The sequence below is a fragment of the Ovis canadensis genome, chromosome 26 (assembly GCF_042477335.2).
Source record: "Ovis canadensis isolate MfBH-ARS-UI-01 breed Bighorn chromosome 26, ARS-UI_OviCan_v2, whole genome shotgun sequence".
Lineage (NCBI taxonomy): Eukaryota > Metazoa > Chordata > Mammalia > Artiodactyla > Bovidae > Ovis > Ovis canadensis.
The window spans coordinates 42312968-42340600 of record NC_091270.1 but is presented as its reverse complement, the minus strand read 5'-3'; the positions used below and the strand labels follow the sequence as shown (position 1 = coordinate 42340600).

Genomic DNA, 27633 nt, shown 5'->3' with positions numbered 1-27633 from the left:
ACTCAGCCATTAAAAAGAATACACTTGAATCAGTTCTAATGAGGTGGATGAAACCGGAGCCTATTATACAGAGTGAAGTAAGCCAGAAAGAAAAACACCAATACAGTATACTAATGCATATATATGGAATTTAGAAAGATGGAATGATGACCCTATATGCAAGACAGCAAAAGAGACACAGATGTAAAGAATAGTCTTTTGGACTCTGTGGGAGAAGGCAAGGGTGGGAGTTGAGAGAATAGCATTGAAACATTTATATTATCATATGTAAAATAGATCACCAGTCCAGGCTCGATGCGTAAGACAGGGCACTCAGGGCCAGTGCACTGGGATGACCCTGAGGGATGGGATGGAGAGGGAGGCAGGAGGGGGGTTCAGGGTGGGGGACACATGTACATCCATGGCTGATTCATGTCAATGTAGGGCAAAACCCACTACATTATTGTAAAGTAATTAGCCTGCAATTAAATAAATTAATTTTTTTAAGTATCAGAATAAATGCCAAGAAATGCTGCTCAGGCTAAGGGCTCTTCTGATATTTATGATAAGTAATATAGAAAAGTATGTGTGTGTTAGGGGAAATAGTGGATTATTGTTTAATCGGTACAGAGATTCTGTTTGGGATGATGAAAAAGTACTGAAATGATTGTCATAAGTGTTGCTCAACACTGTGAGTGTTCCTAATGCTATTGAATTATATGTTTTAAAAGGGTTAAAATAGTAAATATATTTTACCACAATTCAAAAGTTGCCCCCAAAAAATTATTGTAAGGAAATTTTAGTAGAAAATTTAGAGTAAACCCTGTATGTCATTTATATATGTATATAAAATACATAATAAGAGACCCATGTAATTTTGAGGCAGAGGAGGCATTTTAAATCTCCTTAAAAGTTATTGACAGGACTGGTGGCAGAGCATAACAGACCATGGGTCTGGCTACCCGGTTTCATTTCCCAGCTCCGAATGTTTGGGCCCAGGCCCCTCACTTATTTTCTCTACCTCAGTACCCTCATTTAATTAATTGAAACTATAATGATAGCACCTACTTCATAAGGTTGCAGTGACACAACTAAATGAGATAACAATCTAAGAAGTTAGAATACTGTCTGGCATAAGAAATACTCTTATTATGAATGGCAAGACTCTTATAAACAAACATAAAATCCAAGGAACACTGCGTGAAATATTGAAACAAGTATGTCAAACAGCCTAGAAATCAATCATAAGGATGTGAAAAAGCTGCTGCTACTGCTAAGTCACTTCAGTCGTGTCCGACTCTGTGCAACCCCATAGACAGCAGCCCACCAGGCTCCCCCGTCCCTGGGATTCTCCAGGCAAGAACACTGGAGTGGGTTGCCATTTCCTTCTCTAATGCATGAAAGTGAAAAGTGAAAGGGAAGTCGCTCAGTTGTGTCCCACCCTTAGCATGGACTGCGGCCTACCAGGCTCCTCCATCCATGGATTTTCCAGGCAAGAGTACTAGTAAACACTCAATTCACATACACAGTATAGATGTTCAAAAAATATTTTAAAAAATCATAATTTTTCACCTATTTATTTAGTCAATGCTAAAAATCAGTAGTATCTGAATGTATCATTCAGGCTTGTGTTTAGATGTCAGTAACAAAATCCCCAACGTAGCTTCAACAAATTATGAGTTTTCTCTTTCACTCATTTCGGAAGCATCATCCTCACAAACTCAGCTCCATACTCTCAGCTTTAAGAACATTCTCTCACATTAATCTCAAACACATTTGTTTAGGAAGGACCTCCCTCCCTAAACACAATCTGTCCTTCCCATCTCTCCTCAAGGTATATTTTGATTCTCAATCCATCTTCTCTAGGAACTCCAAAAACACTATTCTTACTCTCATTTCATTCTGAGCTTGCCAGGTTTAGCTGAAACTCAACCTTTCAACCTTTATAGACGAACCTCCTCGGAGACCGCAAATCTCCTGAATCACGGCAGGTATCCTGTTTGTTCAGTACTGTTTCGCCATCTTTTCACGTTCTGTCCTCAACTGCTTTGCTGCTATTTACAAGGCACTTGAGAACAGGAGCTTTCCAGCCATATTTCCCACCATATGACTGACTTCCGACGCTAGGAGTATTTATAGCTTCCCGAAAAGACCTCAGTCTTTCACACATTTGTCCTCTGCCACCGTCCAAAAAACAAATCGGTGTAATTTCTTTTCCCTTCTCCAGGCAACTTCAACGTTTTGCCCCGGGGAGAAAACCTTTCGGTAGCTGTTGCCTAGTAGGGATAGTAAGGCAAGGAACATGAGTTCCATTCTGTACTATTGGATAAGCTCTTGTAGAATTTAATCTTCACAACTTGAAAAGGCAGGCCTTACCGCACCTTTGCAACAAATGAGGACTCAGAGGCTGGGGGCAATCTGGTCATTGTCCAAGGACACAGCGAGGAGTTTGGCGATGCCAAGAGGGGGCTCTTGCCTTCTGATAAAGGATGCTGCCTGCCGCCACTTGTCTAGTAGAGGAAGTATGGTTGGTGACCACCTGCTCTCCAGGGGATCTGGCAGTTAGCAGTTGCTCGATGAACATTTGCTGAGTGAACAAATCAATAGAGCTCAGTAAACACTGCATAAATGTGGTGAAGAATGCTGGAGCTGGAAGGGACAACTGATTGATAATCACAGAGTAATCGATTCGTTTTTCTGATGCCTAAAGGGAGGATTCGAGATGTCGGTGCCCTACAGCTTGCTTAATGACAAAGCTAAGATATGGAAGAATTTACGTATGTATCTGTTTAATAGGTAATGAACGCCGGCTATGGGACAGTGCTAGACTCTGGGGAGACTATGTGGTCAAGGAGAAGCACAAGCTTCCCAATTCTCTCTCCATAGCGCTAAAAAAGAAGAAGAAAAAAAAAATTCTCAGAGAAAAGGACGTAAAGGGAAAAGCGAGGAGAGACTGGTCTGGACCCGAGTGGAGAAGTACGATACAAAAGGGTAAAACGAGACAGCGGCGCGCCCGTCGGCCTGTTTCTCCGCCGCGCCACACGGGGCGCTGCAGGCCTTCTCGAGTCCCGGGCCCGGCGGCGCCGCCCGCTCGCCTTTTTTCCCGGCGGAAATGCCCGGGCGATGACGGAAAGCCGGAGGGAGGGGAGAGAAAGAGCGAGAGAGAAGGAGCCAGGGAGGCGAGAGCGGCTGGCGGGCGGCAGGCGGCGGGTGCCCATCCTCCGGCGGCAGCTGCGCGGAAGCCCCGCACGTCCCCGCGGCCTTCACCGACTCTCGGGGCGCGCGGGCCGGCGGGCCGGGGCGGGCGGGGGTCTCCCGGAGGCCGCGCGCTCGGAGCCGCCCGAGGGGCTTGGGCGGGGCGCGGGGTCCGCAGTGCCCGGCTCCTCCCTCCCCCGCCGGGAGCTGGGCGGCGGCGGCGGCGGCGGCGGCGGGGGGCTAGGGGAGCGGCGCCCGGGGCGGGGGCGCGCGGGGGGCGGGAGGAGGCGGCGGCGGAGGGGCGGGGGCCGCCATGGACGACAAGGCGTTCACTAAGGACCTGGACCAGTGGGTCGAGCAGCTGAATGAGTGTAAACAGCTTAACGAGAACCAAGTCCGGACGCTGTGTGAAAAGGTGAGCGAGAAGAGGGGCGAGGTGCGGCCGGGGAGCCTCGGCTGGGTGCGGGGTGGGCGGTGCGGGGACCCCTCGTCTTTCCCCTCCCGGGCCGCCCGCCCGCCTTCATCCCGGCACCGGGTCCAGGCGGAGCTGCGTCTCTTGCTCGGCTTCAGCCCCTGGGCGGGGCCGGGCCTTTCCAGGACCCCTCTCGGGACACAGCCCTTGGTTAGGCCCGGACCCCCCCTCCCCCCCGCACCGCCCCGGATCCAGACCTAAGGTGTCTGGGATGGGTGAGCGGGGGCTCCGTGACACCTGGAATTCATCACCCAAGTGTGATTGTGGGGTGACCGGCGCTCTAGTGAGGGTTGCTGACAACCCCAGCATTAACCCGGGCGGACTGGCAATCCCGAAGCTTCAGCCGCCAAGCAGATTAATCTCCTGCAGCCTCGTAATGGAAAGTGCACCGAAATGAGCCTGGGTGTTGTGAATTATCAACGCGCGTGGTAATAATAAACAGAGGCTTTTGCTCAGGTGACTCGGCCCTTCAAACATCGCTAATACTTGGTAACGCGTCAGGCATTTGTTTGTAGAGAGGTGGGTGTGATGGCAGACTGCGATTTTTTAAAATAGAAGTTGACTCTAGTTGAGACAGATGGTGGCTGGTCTTCACGTTGAGAGGCTCTTTGGAAGCAAAAATGTTTGATTTTTCAGAAACAAGACGGCAAGTCTTAAGTTTGGCAACAGTGCTTACCTGAAATGATAAGTGGGGTATGTGTTTCTCCTGAAGGGTAGCACTTTTCAGAAGGTTATTTCTGTTGCTGTTACATGTAAGGTTTTTTTTCATTTCCAAAAAGTAATAAAATATGCAGGTGGTTTACTGTTTTCAGTCGCTCTTGATTGTGTGATCGTAGACAATCTTCTGAATTCTGTATCCATTTTTTTGTTAATCACTGGAATTATTTTGGACTTTACATTTTTTCTCATTCATCTTTTATAGCCTAGACTATTTTTATGTAAAAAGGTCTCGTGGAGGAGTAACAAAATTATTTATTCTTTAATGCTTTTGAATTGTTATGTATTTTTAAGCCATACTCCCTAAGACTTTCTTGATTTTGTTTGGAAAGCAGGATGCTTCAGAAAGGCATTGAAGGAAAGATTTTATTAATATTATTTATAGAGTACCCTTAAAATTAAATGTCTTAGGAATGGAAGAGTTAATACTAAGTTTAAAATAGAGTTTTATTTTTTAAATTAAGTGTAACGTTGTTTTGGGTTTTTATGTACTAACAATTTTTTTTTTAAGTATAATGTTGCATTTAAGTGTTCAACAAACTTGTTCAGCTATAAATACACAATATTCTTTTTCAGGTTCTTTTTCATTATAGGTTATTACGTGACATTGGGTATAGGTCTCTGTGCTATACAGAAGGTTCTTGTTTCTTTTACATAAAGTAGTGTGTATATGTTAATCGCAAACTGCTAATTTATCCCCTCCCCATCCCCTTTTGGTAACCCTTAGTTTGTTTTCTATGTCTGTGAGTCTACTAAATAGCTATGTATTGATACAGGAGGATGTATTTCTGTAAATAGAACTACCAAAAAGTGGTATATTTGTGTTTCTGAGACAAATTGCTTATGGACTGCTTCAGGTTCTGGCTACATTCAATTTTCTTGTGTGATAACCTGTAATTTCACGTTTTAAGATTGATGTTTTAAATCGCTGTCTCTCTCAGGCTTGACTGTCGGGTGAAATACCCAGTTCTGAAATTAGCTGAGTCAGTTAACCTCTCTGTGACTAGTAGACATAGACTTTAAGTGGTGGGCAAAGTTGGTAGTTGAATCAGTTTTTCCCTCTGACTGTCTGATAATTTTAAGACGTCTTTCGGGAGAAGAATGTTGCACCCCTCCTCGATCACACTTGATCCTTCATCACCTGAGCAAGCTTTCTGAATTTGTCCAGAGAGATTATTTTGACTTCAGCTCCTAAATAAGTTGAACTGCCAGTCCCTAGTTTCTTTGAGGTATATTTAAGCTTATATGTTACCTACTTTTTTCTCTGAATATTTGTACTTTTCCACCAAACAGAATTTTTAAGTGGCAGTGCTATGTCATTTATCTTTATCCTCTGCTTTTGCCAGGGATGTGGAGGGCTGGAGCAGAGTGGCGTGCCCCCCGCGGCCCCTACCCTTCTCAGCGGTGCTTAGTGTGGAGCCCCTTGCCAGCAGCTGTGGCAAACCTTTGTGGTGTTGATTTTCTGTCATCTAACCTTACAGCTCCATTTTACTTCCCTACCTCTGCCCTCCTTTTTCCTGCTGAGTGCAGCATTTGTTTATAATGGCCAGCCTGCATTCAGACCCTGGCTCCACAGCTTGATGGCTGCGCAGCCCTGCCCCTCCTACTCCTTATCGCTAAGGCTGGGGTGATCACTGACCTCCTGGTTTGCTGACCTCCCGAGGCAGTTGTATTAAGACTCCACTGGAGCGAAGTCCTAACAAGAAATTTGCAGTAGATACTAAATGAAGAAAACAAAAAAACAAAACAAGTGAAAGACAAAAAAAAAAACCCAGCTGTTCTATCTGCTTTTAAGTGTCATCCTGTTTTCTTTTGGAAGAATCTGCAAAATAAGTGGATTTGTCGATATGACTTCTCTTTGCAGAATGTACTTCAAGAGAGGTTTTCCATCTAGTGGCTCTAGAACTCTGAAAAATAGTTTCGTTATTTCTTGTGGTCCCTGTTACCTGAAGCACAAACTGCTGGGATTAGTAGTAGTTCCTCACTTGGTCTACTTAATATATGTTCTCCCCTTCCAGGTCAAGAATGGCAGGCATAAAGAAAGAATATAAGAGAAAATGAAAAGCCTAATGTTTTAAAACTATAAAAATCACCTTTTTGTTTAGTTTTTTGTGACTAGATTTTAGTTTTTTTAATAACATGATTTTTTGAGAGTCTATTAGAAATATTACTCTATAGAAAGTTACATCACAGGATGGTGATTTCTCCCTCAAAATTAAATTTCTGTTCTAACCCAGATTGCCTGAATCACAAAGAAATCAGCTGAAATTAAAGACCAGAGTGGTACCGGGAAATAGCCCTGTTTCGAGGTAGTGGCAAAATAAAATCCATCCAAATGCCGATTGGAGAATAACTATTGATTAAAAAATATGTATGGGTATGAGTGATATGGTATGTCTGGCCTTCAAGTTTAGTTTCTGTCTAGAGAAAAACTGTTTGCATAAAATAGTTGAGACATGTCTTCCAAGAAGATGACCAGCTCTTAACATGAACTTAAATTAGCAGTCCAGGGGCTTCCCTGGTGGTCCAGTGGTTAAGACTCCACCTTGCAGTGCAGGGGACACAGCGTCGGTCCCTGATCCGGGTCCCACACGCCACGGAGCGACTAAGCCCGTTCGCACTTCCGAACCCACGTGCTGCAACCACTGACGCCTGCATGCTCTAGGGCCCCTGCTCCACAACAAGGGGAAGCCCATGTGAAGCAGCGAAGACCCCAGCACAGCCAAAAATTAAATTTAAAATTTTTTAATTAAAAAAAAAACGAGCAGTGGAACTTTGGGGCCAGTGGCACGTTTTGCCCCCTTAGTGTGTAGAGTGGTTGCTTCTGCGTTTGTGCACGGTGTGCACCGTGATGTGTAAAGATAGGGTGCCTGGAGAGCCAGCCTGGCACAGCTGAGGACATTCTGTGACTAGAACTATATTTAACGTTTGGTAGAGTCTCAGGAGGAGACATTTTTAGGCTGTTCGACCTGATAAACTTTATTTTATGCTGTAGAACCTTGGTGATGATATTCTAAGCAGGGAGGGAAATTTTAGCCCATGTGTGTGCCAGCAGAGCTTTATGCTGATTATACAGTGGCTACTTAGAAACAGTTTGAGGTTTGTATAGATACATATGTAAATTATGTATTGGTCTAATGGATATGTTCCTGGGTCCTGGCCTCAGCCTTGAAAGAAGCAGAATTCTCTGTAGGGTATTACTTCACTGATGTGAAATAGCATGTGTAAATTCATGAATGCCTAAAACCATCTTAATGAAAATTAGGTCCTGGTAAAAATGATTTTTCTGAGTCAAGAAAAGCTCTCGAGTAGTTTTCTTTAATAGTTTGTACTTAAAATTGGTGTTAACAGCCAAAAAGCCTTGTTACTTTCATTTTAACTTCCCTTGAGCAAGTATTGGTGCCAGCTCTGGTGGCCCATTGATAGAGTTGAAAAGGCAGTGATGTAGAGAACGTCCCTGGTGGTCTGTTGAGGAAGCACCTGCCTTCCAGGTCAGGGAGCTAAGATCGCACATGCCACAGCGAAAACGGCCCACGAGCTGCAGCTGCTGAGCTCCCGTGCCACACCCAGGACCTGACACGGCCGGATACAAATAAGTCATTCTTTTAATTCAGTGATCGAGATAGAGAGTAGCGTGTTTCTTTCTTACTATAACAAAAAATAGCATGACTACACTGAAATACGAGGTTAAAACCCAGTATTACCGACTGAACAAATCATTTTCCATGCTTATCTAAGCCATCCTTCATGTCAGACAGGTAAAGAAACTAAACCAGACTAGACTAGCATGAACTACTGCTTCTGACTAGAAAGCAGCCTTTTTAAAAATCAGTTCATCATTTCTCAGATGTCCATAGGATGTGTAAAATCATATTCACAGATAAAATGAAGATAATTATAAACTACTTTCACATGGAGTAGTTTTATTTGCAACATATGTCATTTATTCTGCTTTGAAAATCTTGCAGAGATTTTTTTCTTCATTTTTTTTTTAGGACAAATGCTAAGAAGGACTTGGTGGATGGCGTCATCTTTGATTAAAGGAAATCAAAATTCTATAAATTGAAGCTAAAATTAATACCAAAACAGTCACTGCATTTTAGACTATATAAACTATGTGTATTTCTTGGACTTAGTTTTTCTAACAAAAATGGCATTAAATTCACTGTCGTCCTTTCCTGGCAGTCCAGTGGTTGGGACGCCATGCTTTCACCACAGGGGATACCAGCTGAATCCCTGCTCAGGGAGCCAGGATCCCGCATGCTGTGTGCTGCCAAAAAAAAAAAAAAAAAAGATCCCTGTCATCTCTCCAAGAAGGCTAGTTCAGAGCTACAGCAGTGTTTCACATTTAGGTTTGGGCTTTCCTTGTATGTTTAAATTGAGATACAATTCGTATACTATAAACGTTTGCCCTATAAAGTGTACAACTCAGTGGTTTTAGTATATTCCTAGTTTTCTGGTTATCTCTACCATATAATTGCAGGACATTTTCGTCACTCCAGAAAATAAACCTTGTGCTCACTAGCAGTCACTCCTCATTCTTCCTTCTCCATCCCCTGGCGGCCACTGGTGGACTTCTGTCTCTATGAATTTGCCTGTTGTAGATGCTTTATATCAGCGTCATCATGTGATACATCATGTTTTGTGGCTGAATAACATTCCCTTATATGAATATAGCATGCGGTTGTTTTCATAATTAGGTTATTGCCATTAGAATTTGTTTCAAAGTTCAAAAAGTTACTTTTTCTGATTGAAAAAGTGCTTAATCGCCCAGTCGTGTCCAACTCTTCGTGACTCCATGGACTGTAGCCCGCCAAGCTCTTCTGTCCATGGGGGTTCTCCAGGCAAGAATACTGAGGTGGGCTGCATACTGTCCTCCAAGGGATCTTCCCAACCCAGGCATCAGTCCCAGGTCTCCTGCATTACAGGCAGATTCTTTAACATCTGAGCCATCAGGGAAGCCCATTGAAATAGTAACACATTTTTTTTTTTAATTTAAGCATCTCAAAAATGTAGGGAAGGAAACCAGCGGGCTCCACTGCTAAACACACCTTCCCCTCCCATTACCGCCCTACCTCAGGGACAAACCTGAGGTTGTTTTCCAGGCTTTTATTCTCTCTGTGCAAAAAGCCTGTGTTTTGTGGGCTAGGAACGATGTTTGTGGTGTGCTGTTTTTATTAAAATGGGATCACAGTTATCCTAAAACCTTTTTAACCACACAGTGTCTTGTTCTGTGTACATATGCATGCCTCATTCTTCCTTAATTTTAACAGAGTATATGATTTTTTTCTTACTTGTGTTTCCAAGCTTGATATTACTTGGTATATAGGCACTTGAGTGGCATCAAACTGAAAGAAAAAGTTTGTTCCCTTTAAAAAAAAAAAAAGTCAATTCTCATTTATGGAAGAAACCTTGTAACTGCAGGAGGCCAGGCCACCATGCTTACATTAACCTTGCCCTGTAGGATTTAGAGGGCTTCCCTTGTGGCTCAGCTGGTAAAGAATCCACCTGCAATGCAGGAAACCTGGGTTCAGTCCCTGAGTTGGGACAATCCCAGGGAGAAGGGAAAGGCTACCCACTCCAGTATTTTGGCCTGGAGAATTCTGTGGACTGTATAGTTCCTGGAGTCGCAAAGAGTCGGGCATGACTGAGTGACTTTCATAGGATTTAGAAGTTTATTTAATCTCATCTTTTTCAGAGATCACTCTGTTCTATGGCTTTCTTTAGATGAATTTGCCTAGGAGTAAGAGGTAATCACTTTTTAATAGCAGATGATTTATGTGTAAATAGAGGGGAAAGGAATTTGTATGCTGGCTATCCCAAAACCAAATTCAGTAGCTTTGTGGTATTTTGGCTCCAGTGATGGGCACCCGCACAGAAATAGAGATGTCAATAGCGTGTCACCTGTTGAGGGGCTGGGGAGACTTGACATTTCTATTTTCTGTATTCTTAAAACATGGGTAGAGTAAAAATAAAGAATTATATGTGAATGTCATTTCCAAACTTATTTTTTCAGTTCTGTTCGTAGATTTGACTTGACAGCAAAAGAAAGAATGTTTTAAGTGGGTGAGAAAACAAGTTTGAATGGGTAGGAATATAGCAGTGCATGCAGTAATAACAGCTGTCTGCCTGGATGCATCTGGGCCAAGTGGCATTTTCCATCACCACGGTCCTGAACTTGACAGTTTTAACTAGGTCTTAGCAGAGTCTTGGGGATGTTCTTGATCTCTGTCACCTGTACAGTGTCACAAACCTTCGTCCATAGTTCTTCAGGCACTCTATCATATCTAATCCCTTGAATCTATTTGTCACTTCCACTGTATAATCATAAGGGATTTGATATAGGTCAAACCTGATGAAATGATCAAGATCATCCGCAAGAAAAAGAAATGCCAAAAGGCAAAATGGTTGTCTGAGGAGGCCTTACAAATAGCTATGAAAAGAAGAGAAGTGAAAGGCAAAGGAGAAAAGGAAAGATATACCCATTTGAATGCAGAGTTCCAAGGAATAGCAAGGAGAGATAAGAAAGCCTTCCTCAGCGATCAGTGCAAAGAAATAGAAGAAAACAATAGAATGGGAAAGACTAGAGATCTCCTCAAGAAAATTAGAGATACCAAGGGAACATTTCATGCAAAGATGGGCTCGATAAAAGACAGAAATGGTATGGACCTAACAGAAGCAGAAGATATTAAGAAGAGCTGGCAAGAATACACAGAAGAACTGTACAAAAAAAGATCTTTATGACCCAGATAATCACGATGGTGTGATCACTCACCTAGAGCCAGACATCCTGGAGTGGAAGGCAGGTGGGCCTTAGGAAGCATCACTATGAACAAAGCTAGTGGAGGTGATGGGATTCCAGTTGAGCTATTTCAAATCCTAAAAGATGATGCTGTGAAAGTGCTGCACTCTAAAGTGTCAGCAAATTTGGAAAACTCAGCAGTGGCTACAGGACTGGAAAAGGTCAGTATTCATTCCAGTCCCAAAGAAAGGCAATGCCAAAGAATGCTCCAACTAGCGCACAGTTGCAGTCATCTCACATGCTAGCAAAGGACTTGCCTGGTGGCTCAGACGGTTAAGCATCTGTCTACAATGTGGGAGACCCAGGTTCAATCCCTGGGTCGGGAAGATCCCCTGGAGAAGGAAATGGCAATCCACTCCAGTACTATTGCCTAGAAAATCCCATGGACAGGGCAGCCTGGTAGGCTACAGTCCATGGGCTTGCAAAGAGTTGGACATGACTGAGCGACTTCACTTGCACTTTCACACGCTAGCAAAGTAATGCTCAAAATTCTCCAAGCCAGGCTTCAACAGTACCTGAACTGTGAACTTCCAGATGGTGAAGCTGAATTTAGAAAAGGCAGAGGAACCAGAGATCAAATGGCCAACATCTGTTGGATCATCGAAAAAGCAAGAGTTCCAGAAAAACATCCATTTCTGCTTTATTGACTGTGCTGAAGCCTTTGACTATGTGGCTCACAACAAACTATGGAAACTTCTTCAAGAGATGGGAATACCAAACCACCTTACCTGCCTCCTGAGAAATCTGTGTGCAAGTCGAGAAGGAACAGGGAAGAAATGGAACAACAGACTGGTTCCAAATCAGGAAAGGAGTACATCAATTGGAGAAGGCAATGGCACCCCACTCCAGTACTCTTGCCTGGAAAATCCCATGGACGGAGGAGCCTGGTAGGCTGCAATCCACGGGGTCACGAAGAGTCGGACACGACTGAGCGACTTCACTTTGACTTTTCACTTTCGTGCATTGGAGAAGGAAATGGCAACCCACTCCGGTATTCTTGCCTAGAGAATCCCAGGGATGGGGGAGCCTGGTGGGCTGCCGTCTATGGGGTCGCACAGAGTCAGACATGACTGAAGCGATTTAGCAGCAGCAGCAGCAAGGCTATATATTGTCCCCCTGCTTATTTAACTTATATGCAGAGTACATGATGAGAAATGCTGGACTGGATGAAGCACAAGCTGGAATCAAGACTGCTGGGAGAACTATCAATAACCTTAGATATGCAGATGACACCACCCTTATGGCAGAAAGTGAAGAAGAATTAAAGAGCCTCTTGATGAAAGAGGAGAGTGAAAAAGTTGGCTTAAAGCTCAACATTCAGAAAACTAAGATCATGTCATCTGGTCCCATCACTTTATGGCAAATAGATGGGGGAACAGTGGAAACAGTGTCAGACTTTATTGGGGGGGGGGCTCCAAAGTCACTGCAGATGTTGACTGCAGCCATGAAATGAAAAGACGCTTACTCCTTGGGAGAAAAGTTATGACCAACCTAGATAGCCTACAAGCAGAGACGTGACTTTGCCAACAAAGGTCCAGCTAGTCAAAGCTGTGGTTTTTCCAGTAGTCATGTATGGATGTGAGAGTTGTACTATAAAGAAAGCTGAGTTCTGAAGAATGGATGCTTTTGAACTGTGGTGTTGGAGAAGACTCTTGAGAGTCCCTTGGACTGCAAGGAGATCCAACCAGTCCATCCTAAAGGTGATCAGTCCTGAGTGTTCATTGGAAGGACTGATGTTGAATCTGAAACTCCAATACTTTGGCCACCTGATGCGAAGAGCTGACTCATTTGAAAAGACCCTGATGCTGGGAAAGACTGAAGGCAGGAGAAGGGACAACAGAGAATGAGATGGTTGGATGGCATCACTGACTCAGTGGATATGAGTTTGAGTAAGCTCCGGGAGTTGGTGATGGACAGGGAAGCCTGCCGAGCTGCGGGCCACGGGGTCGCAAAGAGTTGGACACGACTGAGTGACTGAACTGAACCGAACTATCAGTCTTCATGCATGTTCAGTCATGTCCAAATCTTTGCGCCCTCATGGATTGTAGCTTGCTAGGCTCCTCTGTTCATGGGATTTCCCAGCCAAGGATACTGAAGCAGGTTGTCATTTCCTCCTCCAGTGGATCTTCCCCACACAGGGATAGAATCTGAGTCTCCTGTGTCTCCTGCATTGGCAGAAGGATTCTTTACCACTAATCCACCAGGGAAGCCCCTATCAGAGTCATAGAGAGAATCAAACTTTGAGTTCTAAGTCGCATTAAAGAAACATTCATGAGAATTACGTGCAGAGTTACACAGTGTACAGAAAAGAGCTGGCATAGCAGCCCCGAGACCACTGTCTGTTTAAAAGCTGGGTGTCAAGGTTCTTGTTGGTGTCTGGAAACTTGGATTTGGGGAGGCTTCGCACCATTCCCTGTTGAGAATTGCTCACTGTGCCTAAACTGTTCATGCAAATAGTGTGATTTATGTTGGACATGTGGTTTTCTTTGGACGTCTAGTACTTTGGTACATCATAGAGGGACCAGCTCCCCGTCTGGGCTCCGAGGCTGAAGAGCTTCCCTGTAACGGGCAGGTTGCACACAGGCGTCAGGTGTGTCTGTGCAGCTCCGCCGGGAGAGGACTCCTGAAGCCTGCCCTTGATTTGCTCGGGGCCATGCCTCTGCGCCTTTTCCTTTTGCTGATTGTGCTGTGTCTGTTTTTACTGTCGTAAGTCATAGCCGTGAGTACACCTGTGTGCTGAGTTCTCTGGATCGTCTTTTGTGAATCACTAGCAAACCTGGGGCGCTTTTGGGGACCCCTGACACACAGGGGTTTGTACATTGAGAATTCCAGCTGCCTACAGGTGAACTGTAACTTCTGCCAAGCCAGCCCGCCCTTTGCTTGAAGGGACCCCAGAGTGATTGCAAAATAAGAGCACTTTACAATAAAGGGTGTGAGCTATAAATCATTTAGAAACATGAGGGATCTGTACCATAAAGATAAAAATTTGTCTGGCCTGATGAAGTACTTCAGCGCTATGTAGATAAAAGCTCAGGAAGTATTGCTGTTAATGTAAAGCAAACACACACTGTGAATCATGTCTCTTAACTCATCTTCATAGTTGTTTAAAACCTGTGCTGGGTTAAGAGAACCATATGGCCTTAAAAGAACAGTTGAATTGGATAATATTTACATTTTGGTGCTTTTTATTTCCATGTTTAAAATAAGGTACTGAAGATAGTGTTTGTATGTAAAGGAGATTTCCTGTTTAGATTTGGAACCATCAGCTGAATGTTGAGGGTTTTTCCCAATAATAATAAATAAAAGACATCAGGTCCAGGCACTTCCTTCATGGTCCAGTGGTTGACCACTTTCCAATGCAGGGGACATGGGTTTGATCCCTGGTTGAGGAACTAAGATCCCACATGCCCTGGGGTAACTCAGCCTGTGCACCACAAAGAGCGGGAACAGCCAAAAAAAAAAAACCAATAGACATCAGGTCCAACTGAACTCCAATTTATATTCCTCAGTTTGATTTGTTTTTCCTGAACAAAATTAGGAAGCTATTTTTATGGACTAAACTTGATAAAAATGCCATTTCATTTGTAAACTTGGACATTTCTGAGCCGTTTGTCAAACTTCCTAGGAGATACCTGATAATCTCTAAAATTCCCTTTAGTGCTAATTGGAATTACACCTTGCAGCAGCTCTGCCCTCCTCCTTGCCCCATCCCAGTGACTGACTGTGCAGCAGGGAGCTCATGTCTCAGTTGGTACATATACTTTTACCATATCTGCTCATTACTTCAGAGGATTTTTTCATTTACTTTCTGATTCTGGGCTCTTATTAGGAAAAGTTGTTAGATAAGTGAGGTGTCATGAACTTGAACTTAGTCAATATATTTAATTTGTCACTGTTTATATATAAATTCTGTACTTTAGGGCCTCCAAACAGTAACTTGAGTCATTAAATATAGAATAGTTGAAATAAAGTTGAAAATTGTCCTATGAGTTGCTGTAAGGTGTTTGTGAAAGAATTTGAATAATTGTGACTTTTTCTTTAATATTGATATTTGTAACCTATAAATAATATTGTTCGTTTAAAAAAACCAGCTTTGAGGTGAAATTTCTATGCAAGTCAGTGATTGTGAGTGTTCACTTCACTGGCTTTTAGTACATTCGTAAATATGTGCATCCATCACTGCCCTATTAGAATATTTTCATTACCCCTAAAAGAAATCTCTTGCCCCTTAGTTATTACCCCTCAGCCCTACCTAGGCAGCCCTGATGTTCTATCTTTGTAGGTTTGTCTGTTCCAAACATTTCACATCAATGGAGTCATCCAGTATGACCATTTGTGACTGTCTTTCACTTAGTATGTTTTCAAAGTTAACAGGGTGTAATCAGTCTTTCAGTGCTTTTATTATTGAATAATACTCCATTGAACAAATAATACCATTATTTATTCATTAGTTAGTGGGCTTTGAGGTGGTTTCCGCTTTTTGTCCATTGTGCGTAATGCTGCCATGAACATGTGTCAGCTGCAGTTTTCGCCTCTTGAGTCTCTGTCTAGGGATGGAATTGCTGGGTGACACGGTAGTTCTGTGTGTAGCACTGGGAGGACCTGCCAGACTGTTTTCCACAGCAGGTGTACCGTTTTAGATTCCCACCAACACTGTGAACGTTCCCAGCTTCTCCACATCCTCAAAAACACTTGTAATTCTTTTGTATCGAGCCATCCTACAACGTGTACAGTCGTCTCTTCTTGTGGTTTTAGTTTTATGATTTTATAGTGCACATTTCAGTTGATTTTTTTCCTCCAGATTTTCTTAAATAGACAAGAAATGATGCCTTCAGATTTGTGAGAGAATCTTCTTTTTTAATTGTTGATTTCATTTCTTTAACAGGCTAAGGAAATTTTAACAAAAGAATCAAATGTACAAGAGGTCCGTTGTCCTGTCACCGTCTGTGGAGATGTTCATGGTCAATTCCATGATCTTATGGAGCTCTTCAGAATCGGTGGGAAGTCACCAGATACAAACTATCTGTTCATGGGTGACTATGTAGACAGAGGTTATTATTCTGTGGAGACGGTAACTCTTCTTGTGGCATTAAAGGTATGACTAATGAAATTCATTTTTTTTTTCCCAAGCTTTAAATCAGCAAAAGACGGAGTGGGCATTGCATATCGTAATGTTCTAGTTTATGGTCCATTCATTTTATAGCCCCTTAAAATAATAGTTAATTTTACATCTTTTGGGAGAAAGATATGAAAATTATGCATTAAACTGCTCTTGCCTACTTCTGGTAAATTATTGCTATAGGTTGTAATCCGTAGCTGAAGTCTTAAAATCATTTTTAATCAACTTATCCCACATATATAGTTAATTGATACTCTATTTTTAAAATTCTTGCCTTGAGAAATCTGTTGTTTCTGTGTCTTTTCTATTTTTACTGTCGTTTAATGCATATCTTCATCATGTCGCTTTAATTAGTACAGTAATGTGGTAACCTACATTTCTCTCTCCAAGACCTGACCTCTCCAAATCTACCTTGCATATGCTGCCAGATTAAATCTCTCATTTAACTTTCATCTTACTTCAATGTTCCCAACTCTTCAGTGATTTTGTGTTACCTTTAGAATCAAGCTTGCACTCCTTGACTGATCCTGTACTGTCTAGCCTGAATTTGCTGGTCAGAGTTGGTAGCATAAACTTTTTGCCTCAAATCAGAGAGTTTAGATGTGCTATCTGTCTCCAAATACTTCCTTATCTGATTTCTTCATAAGATTGGTCTCTCTTATTTCTTACCCCTCTGCCACAACGTGGCTCAAGTCCTAGCTCCATGTTAGCTTTCCTCTTTTTTCTCTAGACTATCATGAAACTTGCTCTCACATCCCTTATTTATGTCACATAGTGGATTATTGCCTTGTTTTATTTATTTCCCATCCTTCCTTAAGTGAAATTAGTCCCCAACCAGCAGAATTCATGTATTATATTTCTGTGGAACTGGCATCTGGCTTTGAACTCTGTGCTCAGTGTTGGACACACAGTGGTTGCTTAGTAAATATATATGAATTATGCACCTGCAGCTTTTTGGTTTACAGAATCTGATGCTTTTTCATACTTCTTACCAGACACATTCCTAACCAAAAATTATGCCATAAAGTACATCTCTATGTTCTGTCATGGAAAGGAAGCTATAAATACATTTGAAATTTTGCCCAGATTTTTCAGGGCCTGTTTTTGTGTTTTGTTGGCAAATACATTCTTCCTGTGGGAAATAAAAAGGAGGAAGCGTGTAGAGTTTATCTCAAGTCCAGATCTCTGGTCTGTGTCCACTGAGCATTAAAAAGTCTTAGTGTTCTGGAAAGACTGGGAAAGACTAATGATAATTTAAGTATGAAAAAAGTGTTAAGAGACAAAGAATCAGGTACAATTATCAGTTAAATAAGGAATTCCAGCGAGGGGAGTACGAGTACATAGTAATGAAGAAAGATGACCATAAAAAAATATTTCAAAGTAATCAAGAGGGGACCTAGTGATGAATAAGACAGATTTTTATTCTGAAAAAGAATTAACATTTAATGTATTGGCCATTAAATAAAGTGGGTCAGAGGTTAATGTGCTTAACTAACACTAGTAGCTACCAGATATACCATGGGTTCCTTTTCCTTTCCCTCCAGGTGCGTTATCCAGAACGCATTACAATACTGAGAGGAAACCACGAAAGCCGACAAATTACCCAAGTATACGGCTTTTACGATGAATGTCTGCGAAAGTATGGAAATGCCAATGTTTGGAAATATTTTACAGATCTCTTTGATTATCTGCCACTTACAGCTTTAGTAGATGGACAGGTATGTATGTGGGGGTGGATAAAAGATGTTTATTAGTAATTTAGGGTCTAGGTTTATGTGACATTCTTTCTGCATCTCCCTGGCCTTTTCTGTGTCTTTAAGTTTCAGAACAGGGCGTTGGGTAAGTTTTATGTGAGACAGCAAATCCTTTTTTTCATCCTCCTTCACCTTCCTGCTTCCCTTTCCATCTATTGATCCATCTATTTATACACCATGTGTTAAGTGACAGTCTGATTCTAAGTAATCGGACAGATCGCCCTCCTTGGAAACTTTCACAGTCTTCTACTAACATTCATAAGATAAAAATTATTTCCAGATGACCAAGTGGAAATATGGTGCAAACTGAAACTTTTAGATGTCGTAAGGGATGCAGTGCAGGGAAATGCATTTATTTATAAATCACATTTTATCTGTAGAAAAATAGAAAGGAAATGTAAAATAAACATTTAATTCAAAGAGTGAAACAGTAAATAAATTTAAAGGGTTAATTCAAAATAAAAGCAGAAATGGATACCAACAAATACAGAGTTGATGAATATAGCCAAAAGCAAGTTTTGAAAACTCTATTTGGGAAACATAATAGTAAAAACTGATCCAGAAAAAGAGGAGGAGGTTGCATAAAACACTGGGATTGAAAAATAAAGCATTACTGATAAGTATGGAGGTACTTGCATATCACAGGTATAGCTTTACTTCAATAAACTTGAAAAGATAGGTGAAATTTATTATAGCAGAATATTATTAAACTGCTTTGAAGAATTTAGACCAATGTAAATAACTACCAGGCTAAGAAAAAACTGAAGAGTAACCAGATCTAGATAGTTTTATAGGCAGTTTCTACCAAACCTTTAAGAAATACAACATTTCCATGTTTTAGAGCTTAGGAAAAGATGGACAGCTTAAAACTCTGTAAAGCTAGTATAGCCCCAATATAACATCAGACATGGCAAGCACAGAAAGATAAAATCAGACCAGAACCATTTGAATGCTGTGTCTTTGAAGCTCAGTTAAGGAGTGAAATAGCTTTAATTGGATTGAGAAAAAAAAACACTATACTTATCAGCAAGACATCAGAAACCTCTTCAAAATCAGGAGGAACGTGTCCTCTAAAACTTTATTATCTCTGACTAAGAGTCCCTGGAGGCTGGACCTGGGAGTACTGTCTCCCCTCCCTCCCACCAAATCTTTTATTTTTCAGTTTTGTTTTTGTAAGTCTAGCCAATGGACTGAGCAGTAAAAAAAATTAAAAGGTATAAACGTTGAGAAGTGAAAGTGAAAGTCGCTCAGTCGTTTCCAACTCTTTGTGACCCCCATGGACTATACAGTCCATGGAATTCTCCAGGCCAGAATACTGGAGTGGGTAGCCTCTCCCTTCTCCAGGGATCTTCCCATCCCAGGGATCAAACCCAGGTTTCGTGCATTGCAGGCAGATTCTTTACCAGCTGAGCCACAAGGGAAGCCCAAACATTTGAGAAGAAAATAACAAAAATATATTTGAAGGCAATATGATTATGTACTCAGAAAACTCTTAAAAAACTGACAGGCTGTTATATTAGAATCATTAACAGGCATCAGTAGGATCTTTGCTGTAAGAAAAATTTTTATCTGTCAGCAGTAACCAACAGAAAAGGTAATGGTGGGTGGTCACAAGCACAGAAGTTGCATTCTAGAGAAAGCAGAAACACACTACATAAAATACCTAGGATTATAAAGAAAAAAGACAGAAGAAATATATTTAAATATTAACTGCTTTCTCCGGTAATGTTTTCTGGTTTTTTCATTGTATTTTATAAACTTTTCCACTGAATATTATGAAAGATTATTTTGAAAAGAAAAGCTACTAAGGTTGATGTTTAGCATTTAATAAAACAAGTTCATTTTCTTTTTAAATTCCTGAACAGATATTCTGCCTCCACGGTGGCCTCTCTCCATCCATAGATACACTGGATCATATACGAGCCCTGGATCGTTTACAAGAAGTTCCACATGAGGTGAACTTAAACTTAGTTTTAATGAAAAAGAAAGATACAACCACATTGTGGTAACCCTGGGTTAGTCACCTATGAGTGCTGATGATGTATGCTTTGTGCTCCATTTTCTTTGCCAGGGCCCAATGTGTGATCTCTTATGGTCGGACCCAGATGATCGTGGTGGGTGGGGTATTTCACCACGTGGTGCTGGCTACACATTTGGACAAGATATTTCTGAAACGTTTAACCATGCTAATGGTCTCACACTGGTTTCTCGCGCTCACCAACTTGTAATGGAGGTATGTCCTTCTCCTATAGGATGATGATCTCTGCTTCCAATAAGTGTTTCGATAGTAAGGCTCCATGACTTAGAATGTCAGAAACATCCCTCCCCATTACCTAAAGGAAAGGAGAAAAAACTTGGCTAGTTTTCGCAAGTAAGGAAAATATTGTTGACCAGAGCAAAATTGTAACTCACTTTAAGACTTAGAGAAAAGTTGCGAAAATAGTAACAAAAAAATTCTTTGTATCCTACACTCAGATTCCTTGAGTATACTTTAATGTTTGCATCATAATTCTGTCTCTCTCTTCCTGTTCCCCTTCCCCCTGACTTTTGAACTGTTCCAGTGTTAGTTGCAGGTGAAATGCTCCTTTACATCCAAATTTCCATGTGTATTTTGTAAGAATAAGGACTTTCTCCTAAATAACCACAGTATACTTAACACAGTCTGGAAATTTTCATTGAGAAAGTACTATTATCTAAATACTTTATTCAAATTTTTTTTATCTCACCAATGTCCTTTTATAGCTAAATTTTTTATAGCAAAATTTAACTGTATTTGTGCGTGTAAGTCTAATATAGGCTCATGCTGTATTCAGTCCCCTTTGATGTGGACATAATTCCTCAGATTTTCTTTGTTTTGGATAATCTTGACATTTTTAAAGACTACAAGCATTTTGTTTTGTAGAAATCGCCTTTGTTTGTGGTTTGGCTGATGTTTCCTTATGATTCAGGACAAGCATTTTTGGCGGGCATATCACAGTATGATATGATGCTTGTGTCCTTCTCGGCACATCATAGCAGGTCATGAGATCCGGCCCACTGCTGGTGGCATTAACTTGGATCACTTAGTTAAGGTGGTGCCTGCCAGATTTCTCTACCATGATGTTAAACTATTTTTTTAAACACTAAAGGAATATAAATAGCATATAATCCTTCCAAACCAGTAGAGAGTGGCTTCAGGATGTTAGAGAAAACTTCTCTAATCCAATAGAGTCAGGTAGGGTAACAGCATGGTAAATAAAGAACATGAATTCATGTGGTAAAGATAAACCTAATTCTATCAGTCATCATAAGAAATGTGAATGGATGAAAATTTGTACTTCCCTAAAATGCTGAGACCTTCAGATTGGAGACATAATCAAAATTCATCTGTTATTTGGAATTTACCTAAAACATAATGATACCATAGACCAGAAGTACAGGGATGGAAAATGGTGTATCAGTATATCAATTAGATAATTATCCAAAATATAGCTAATAATATGAACAAGGCTTTAGATACTTATAAATAAAAAGTCTTCTCTGATGAAAACTGATCTGGTTCTACGGGAGGGAATAATTGTAAATTTTAGTTTACCTAGTAATAGAGTCAAAATTCATAAAGCAAAAGTTGACATAATTTATGAGGAGGAATCGAGATCTCTTCTGTCATTGTGGGAGGAATCTGAATACACATCCTAGCCCTGATATCAAACATCGATTAAGCAGAAAAAGGTACTGAGCCCTAAGTAACAGAACCCTGTGTCTGCAGGTGAGCCTCAGTGCAGATGTCTAGTATAAAAGATGGGCACCGCATCAGGTGCACACAGAACGCTTGCAGCCTTCACGTTTTCGAAGGTTACCTCTGTCAGCATGACAGTTTTATGGTGAAATACTGATTTTGATGGGTCGGGTTTTTTTTTTTATATGTTGCAGGGATACAATTGGTGTCATGATCGGAATGTGGTTACCATTTTCAGTGCACCCAATTACTGTTATCGTTGTGGAAACCAGGCTGCTATCATGGAATTAGATGACACTTTGAAATATTCCTTGTAAGTACCTTTAAATTTTAATTGTATGAAATCACTTTTAGAAGGAGAACTATAATGTAGATTATGAAAATTAGAGGTAGAAGATTTCTGGTTTTGGATTAGTGGGCTAAGAAACATAGCAAACCCTCTCCCCAACAGAAACCACCATTGGACTAGAGAATGTGACATTAAACTGTTATTTTTGAGATTTGTCCTAAATGTATACAGCAAATGTAGACACACTGATTCTAGAAGATCTGCTGACTCTCAGCATACACCAGAGTCTGTGGAATTTGAGTCACAGTGTGTTTGTTCTCTCCCCTGTTTCTAGATCCCTGGTACAGAAGCTACTCCGTAGGTGTGGCCAAGAAGATGGGGCTTCTCCCCCGACACAGGCAGATGCCAGCATATCTCAGCCTCCCCAGTCCAGTTCTGTTCAGTCAGTCAGGCTGAGACTCCTTTCCCCTACCTGGTCCTAGGGTGGAGGCTTTATTCCATTTGTGCACGTTAGGAGCAGAGAATGCTGTGTCCCTGGTTCTTGCCAGCACCTGCTCTAGAATAGGAGATGCCAGTAAGAAGTGGGCCTTCATACCTGCCTGCATCTCTCAACAGTGAAATAAAAGTTCTGTTCAGAAAGATGCAGAAAAAAGTTCCTCACCTTTGCCTGAGGTGACTGACCTTACTTAGAACAGAGGGTCAAGAATTGCAAGCCTAAGTATTGTGTGGAAGACAATGGGTAATATGGTGGAGACCAATAAAGAAGGCTCTATAGCTCCCACAATATTAGTAACAATAAGCAAGAGCGGAAAGCAAGGAGAACTTTAACAGATAAAACCAGGTAAAGGGAAGAAGAGCTTTCCTGAGATCATCACAGTCAACTCTGGGAGAAAAGAAGGCTGTACTCAGTTACTAGGCTGTATGGACACAGGAGCAGTCAGACGCATCAGGGTCAAAATGCTGAGAGTCTAAAAGAAGAAATCCTGGTGACAGAGAAAAATGACTTACAAAAGAGTACCTCAATGGAGTAATCAGCTGACATCACCTCAGAGAGGCAATGAAACTTTCTTAAAGTGCTAAAAATAAAATAACCCAGGTCATAGCCAGCACAACTTCAAAGTGAATGCAGAAAGGGCATACTCAGGTAAACAGAAATGGAGAGAATTGCGTGCTAGCAGACCTGCCATACAAGATATACTTTCAGCACTTAAGGCTGAAAGCAAGGGACACCAGACAGTAAGTCTGCTACACACAGAAAATAGTAATTGTACCTTCTTAATGAGTTTAAAAATCAGTTGCATGACACAGCATGAATGTATTTATAGTATAGTTGAACTTATAAGAAATGGAATGTACAGAAATGTAGATTTGACAGTAACAGCACAGAACAGGTTGAGGGGAACAAAGCTGTACTAAAGTAAGGGCCACCAGATGGTAAATTTGAATTAAAGGAAGTATATGAAGAAAAAATGAGAAAGATACTTAACAAAATCTATAAATATATACTCACTCTCCTCTCTCGGCTTAAGGTTGTAAGAGTATGTAAAATAGTAATTATATAGTATTATATATAATTTAGGGGTTTGTAACATATATACTCTAAGATCAGTAGCAAAAAAAAGGAAGTGGAAATGGAAAGGAGCTATATGCTATCTAGGAGTGAACACCTCTTAATTCACTAGAATTTACAAATCTGAAGTAGAATTTTGCAAGTTGTATAGTCTAAGTTCCAGAGCAACTGCTAATAAAAATGTGTACAGTTATTAAGGAATTTAAATAGTATGTTAGAAAATAATATTTTACTACAGAGAACACAGAGCAGGAACCAAGAAACAAAAGGCATAATTTAAAAAAGGAAAACGACAGGTATAAATCCAGTTGATATCCATAGCACCGAATGAGTCATCAACACAATGCTATCAAAGGGCAGAAATTATCAAGCTGGTGTTTTTGTTTTTAAATCTCTAGCTTTATAATGTCTATAGAAAATATAATTTATATTCAAAAACATGAATAGGTTAAAAGAAGCATGATGAGAAAAGATATGCTATGCAAATAGGAACCGCAGAAGTGCTGAACTGGATATGCTAATATCAGACCAAATAGATTTCAAAACAAAAATTGTTACTAGACATGAAGAAGTGTATTTCACAGTGATCAAGAGTCTGACTATTAGGGAAATATATCACAAAGATATGCACTTAATAGTGGAGCCTTGAAATACATGGAGCAAAAACGAACAGAACTGAGAAAGAAACAGACAATTCAACAACAATCGCTGGAGACTTCATTATGCCACTTGGAAATAACAGAAGTACACAGAAGACCAGCAAGAAAATAGAGGACTTGAGAAACATTTTACCTCACATCTACAGAACTCTCCACCCGGCAACAGCAGAACAGTCTTCTCAAACACACCTAGAACATTGTCCAGTACTGACCGTGTGCTTGGCTATAAGCCAAGCCTCAGTAAATTTAAGAAGAATGGGATCATAAAAAATACATATTCTCCAAACATGGTTGGATGAAATTAGAAATCAATAACAAAAGAAAAACTAGGAAAATATATAAATAGGTAGAAATTAAGACACTCCTAAATAACCTTTCAGGTAGTCAAAAAGAAAATGAGATGAGTGAAAATGAAAACACAGGGTACCAAAACTTATGGGATATCCCAGTGAAAGCAGTATTTTCAGAGAAATTTATGGTAGTAAATGCCTATATTAGAATCAGGTAGAATTAGAAGTTGACAGTCTGTAACCCGGAAGAGGGCTTTCACCAGAACTCACTCATGCTGGTACCCTCATCTCTGAATCCAGCCTCCATAACCTCTTTACATCTTACGGACCTAGAAAAAGAAGAGCAAGTTAAAGTTATTGCAAGCATATGGAAGGAAAGAAAGTTAGTGGTGGAAATAAAATTAATAGAAAAATAGTGAAAACCAGTGAAACCAAACATTTCTTATTGATAGAATTGAAAAGCCTTAAGTAGATTGGCCAAAAAAAAAAAAGAGTGACAACCCAATATTAGCAAAATCTACACAAGCCTTACTGAAATAAAAAGAATTGTAAGGGAATACAAGGAATAACTCTGTGGGGGCAAATTAGGTAACTAGGATAAAATGGATGAATTCCTAGAAAGACAAAAAGAAAAACTACCAAGACTGACTCAGAAGTAGAAAACTTCAATAAACTTGAAGCAAGTGAAGAAATTGAATTAATAATTTTAGGACTTCCTACTAAGAAAAGCCCAAGCCCAGTTGGCTTCAGTTGTGAATTGACCAGATGATTAAAGAAATTAGCACCAAGCCTGCACAGACACCTCCAAAAAAACAGAAGAGGAAGGATTACTTCCCCACCCATTCTTTAAAGATATTTCCCTAATACCAAAATCAAAGACATTTTAAGAAAACTACCGACTATAGTCTTTATGCATATATAGATGCAAAAATTTGCAACAAAATAGTAACCCAAGTCCAACAGTATATAAAAAGGATTATACACTGACCGAGTGGGATGTATCCTAGGAATGCAAAGTTGGTTCAAAATAGGAAAATCAGTTTTTACAATGCCGCTGCTGCTGCTAAGTTGCTTCAGTTATGTCTGACTGTGCGACCCCATAGACGGCAGCCCATCAGGCTCCTCCGTCCCTTGGATTCTCCAGGCAAGAACACTGGAGTGGGTTGCCATTTCTTTCTCCAATGCATGAAAGTGAAAGGAAAGTTGCTCAGTCGTGTCCGACTCTTAGCGACCCCACGGACTGCAGCCTACCAAGCTCCTCCGTCCATGGGAGTTTCCAGGCAAGAGTTCTGGAGTGGGTTGCCAGTGCCTTCTCCAAGTTCTTATAATAAACCATATTAATAAAGGGCAGAAACCACATGATCTTCTCAGTAAGGCCAGAAAAAGCCATTTGTCAAAATCCAGCACCCTTTCACAATAAAAATGCAGTTGACCCCTGAACGACACAGATTTGAACTGCATGAGTCCACTTATATGTGGTTTCCTGTTTTAGTACTCTAGTATTACAGGATCCTTGGAACCACAGGTAGGAACCACATATACAGAGGGCTTGGCTATAAGTTATACTCGGATTTTCAACTGCAGAGGGTCGGGACCCAACCCCCACCTCTTTCAAGGGTCAGCTGTGCTCACCTAGTCAAAGAAGGGAACTTTCTCATCCTGATAAAGGTCATCTACAAAACCCCCACAGCTAAATTCATCATTCTTAATAGTGAAAGACTGAATGCTTTTCCCTTAAAATCTAAAACAAGCATGTCTGCTCTCATTGCTTCCATTCAACTGAATGTAGTATTACAGACGTCTTATGTCAGATGTGAGCCAGACAGCTTCTTAGCTTAAATCTTCACTGTAGCTCAGCTGGTTTTATGGAAGAGAACACTTGTGGTGACTTACCCAGGGTCATAACAGAGAAGGCGAGAGATGAGCACTGCTCTTTCTGCCTCAATGTCTGTTCTTAATTGATTTGTTTGCCTGCAAAGTCAAAACCTGTAACCAATTGCTTTCTCTCTCTCTTTTTTTTGCCATTTATAGCCTTCAGTTTGACCCAGCACCTCGTCGTGGAGAGCCTCATGTGACCCGGCGCACCCCAGACTACTTCCTGTAAATCTCTCTTGGGAAAACCCGCCTTTGTATGTGGAAGTATATCTGGCTTTTATATATATATAAAATATATATATAAACAAAACAACAAAAAAAAGCAACAGTAATCTATGTGTTTCTGTAACAAATTGGGATCTGTCTTGGCATTAAACCACATCATGGACCAAAATGTGCCGTACTAATGATGAGCGTTCAGCACAATTTGAGACTGAAATTAGTTCAACACTATGTTCTAGATCGATCGGTCTTAACAGTTTGCCTGCTGTATTTGTAGTAACCATTTTCCTTGGGACTGTTCAAGCAAAAAAGGTAACTAACTCCATCTCTTGCACTTACTGGGAAATTTTAGTTGAGAGTGTTTAACTGGCATGGATTAATAGGGTTGGATTTTTATTTTTAAGAAAAATTCACAAGCTAACTTCCACTTAATTCATTACCATTTATTTTATTGAAATGTATAATTAACTGAAAAAAGGATTCTTGGGAGTACGTTGTCATAACATTTAAAGAGATTTCCCTTCTTTAAAAATAAATTACTGTTTTATGTTGATCTGCATATTTCTGTATATTTGTCATGATAGTGCTTGCATTCTACTTGGTGTACTGAGCAAATAAACTTTCTGTTTTAAACAAAAACATGTTGAGTTACTGTGGTACACTTTAAGCGAACATTTTACCTGCTTGAAATTTCATAGGTCTCTGACCTGTAATAAATAGTTGTGTTGAGGTACTTTAAATGTGGTCTTCTTTGTATAGAACTTATTTTCAGAAGAAAAAAATTTTGATAGTACCTGATAACTTTTAGGCCATAAAAGATTATTATTTGTAAACATCATCTCATTAGGTAATTTGTATTATGCAGATATTTTTTAAGTCTTTATTGAATTTGTTACAATATTGTTTCTGTTTTATGTTTTGGTTTTTTGGCCATAAGCTATGTAGGATTTTAGCTTCCACGTGAACCTGCAG

General features: G+C 40.7%; 1 protein-coding gene across 1 annotated transcript; it reads left to right on the top strand.

Moving 5' to 3' along the window:
* The first annotated feature begins 3480 nt into the window (after positions 1–3480).
* Positions 3481–27401, top strand: PPP2CB (protein phosphatase 2 catalytic subunit beta). Its single transcript, XM_069573365.1, has 7 exons — positions 3481–3589; positions 16051–16260; positions 17829–18002; positions 19904–19993; positions 20110–20271; positions 21951–22069; positions 26596–27401. Exons 1-7 carry the CDS (start codon positions 3488–3490, stop codon positions 26666–26668), a joined length of 930 nt encoding a protein of 309 aa, XP_069429466.1. The 5' UTR covers positions 3481–3487; the 3' UTR covers positions 26669–27401.
* Positions 27402–27633: the final 232 nt, after the last annotated feature.

Bases quoted from the DNA above. Each gene is read 5' to 3' on its own strand.
- PPP2CB (XM_069573365.1), top strand. From the start codon at position 3,488: ATGGACGACAAGGCGTTCACTAAGGACCTGGACCAGTGGGTCGAGCAG. The intron at 19,994-20,109 runs GTGAACTTAAAC...TTTCTTTGCCAG, and splicing joins TACAAGAAGTTCCACATGAG to GGCCCAATGTGTGATCTCTT. The intron at 22,070-26,595 runs GTAAGTACCTTT...TGCCATTTATAG, and splicing joins GACACTTTGAAATATTCCTT to CCTTCAGTTTGACCCAGCAC.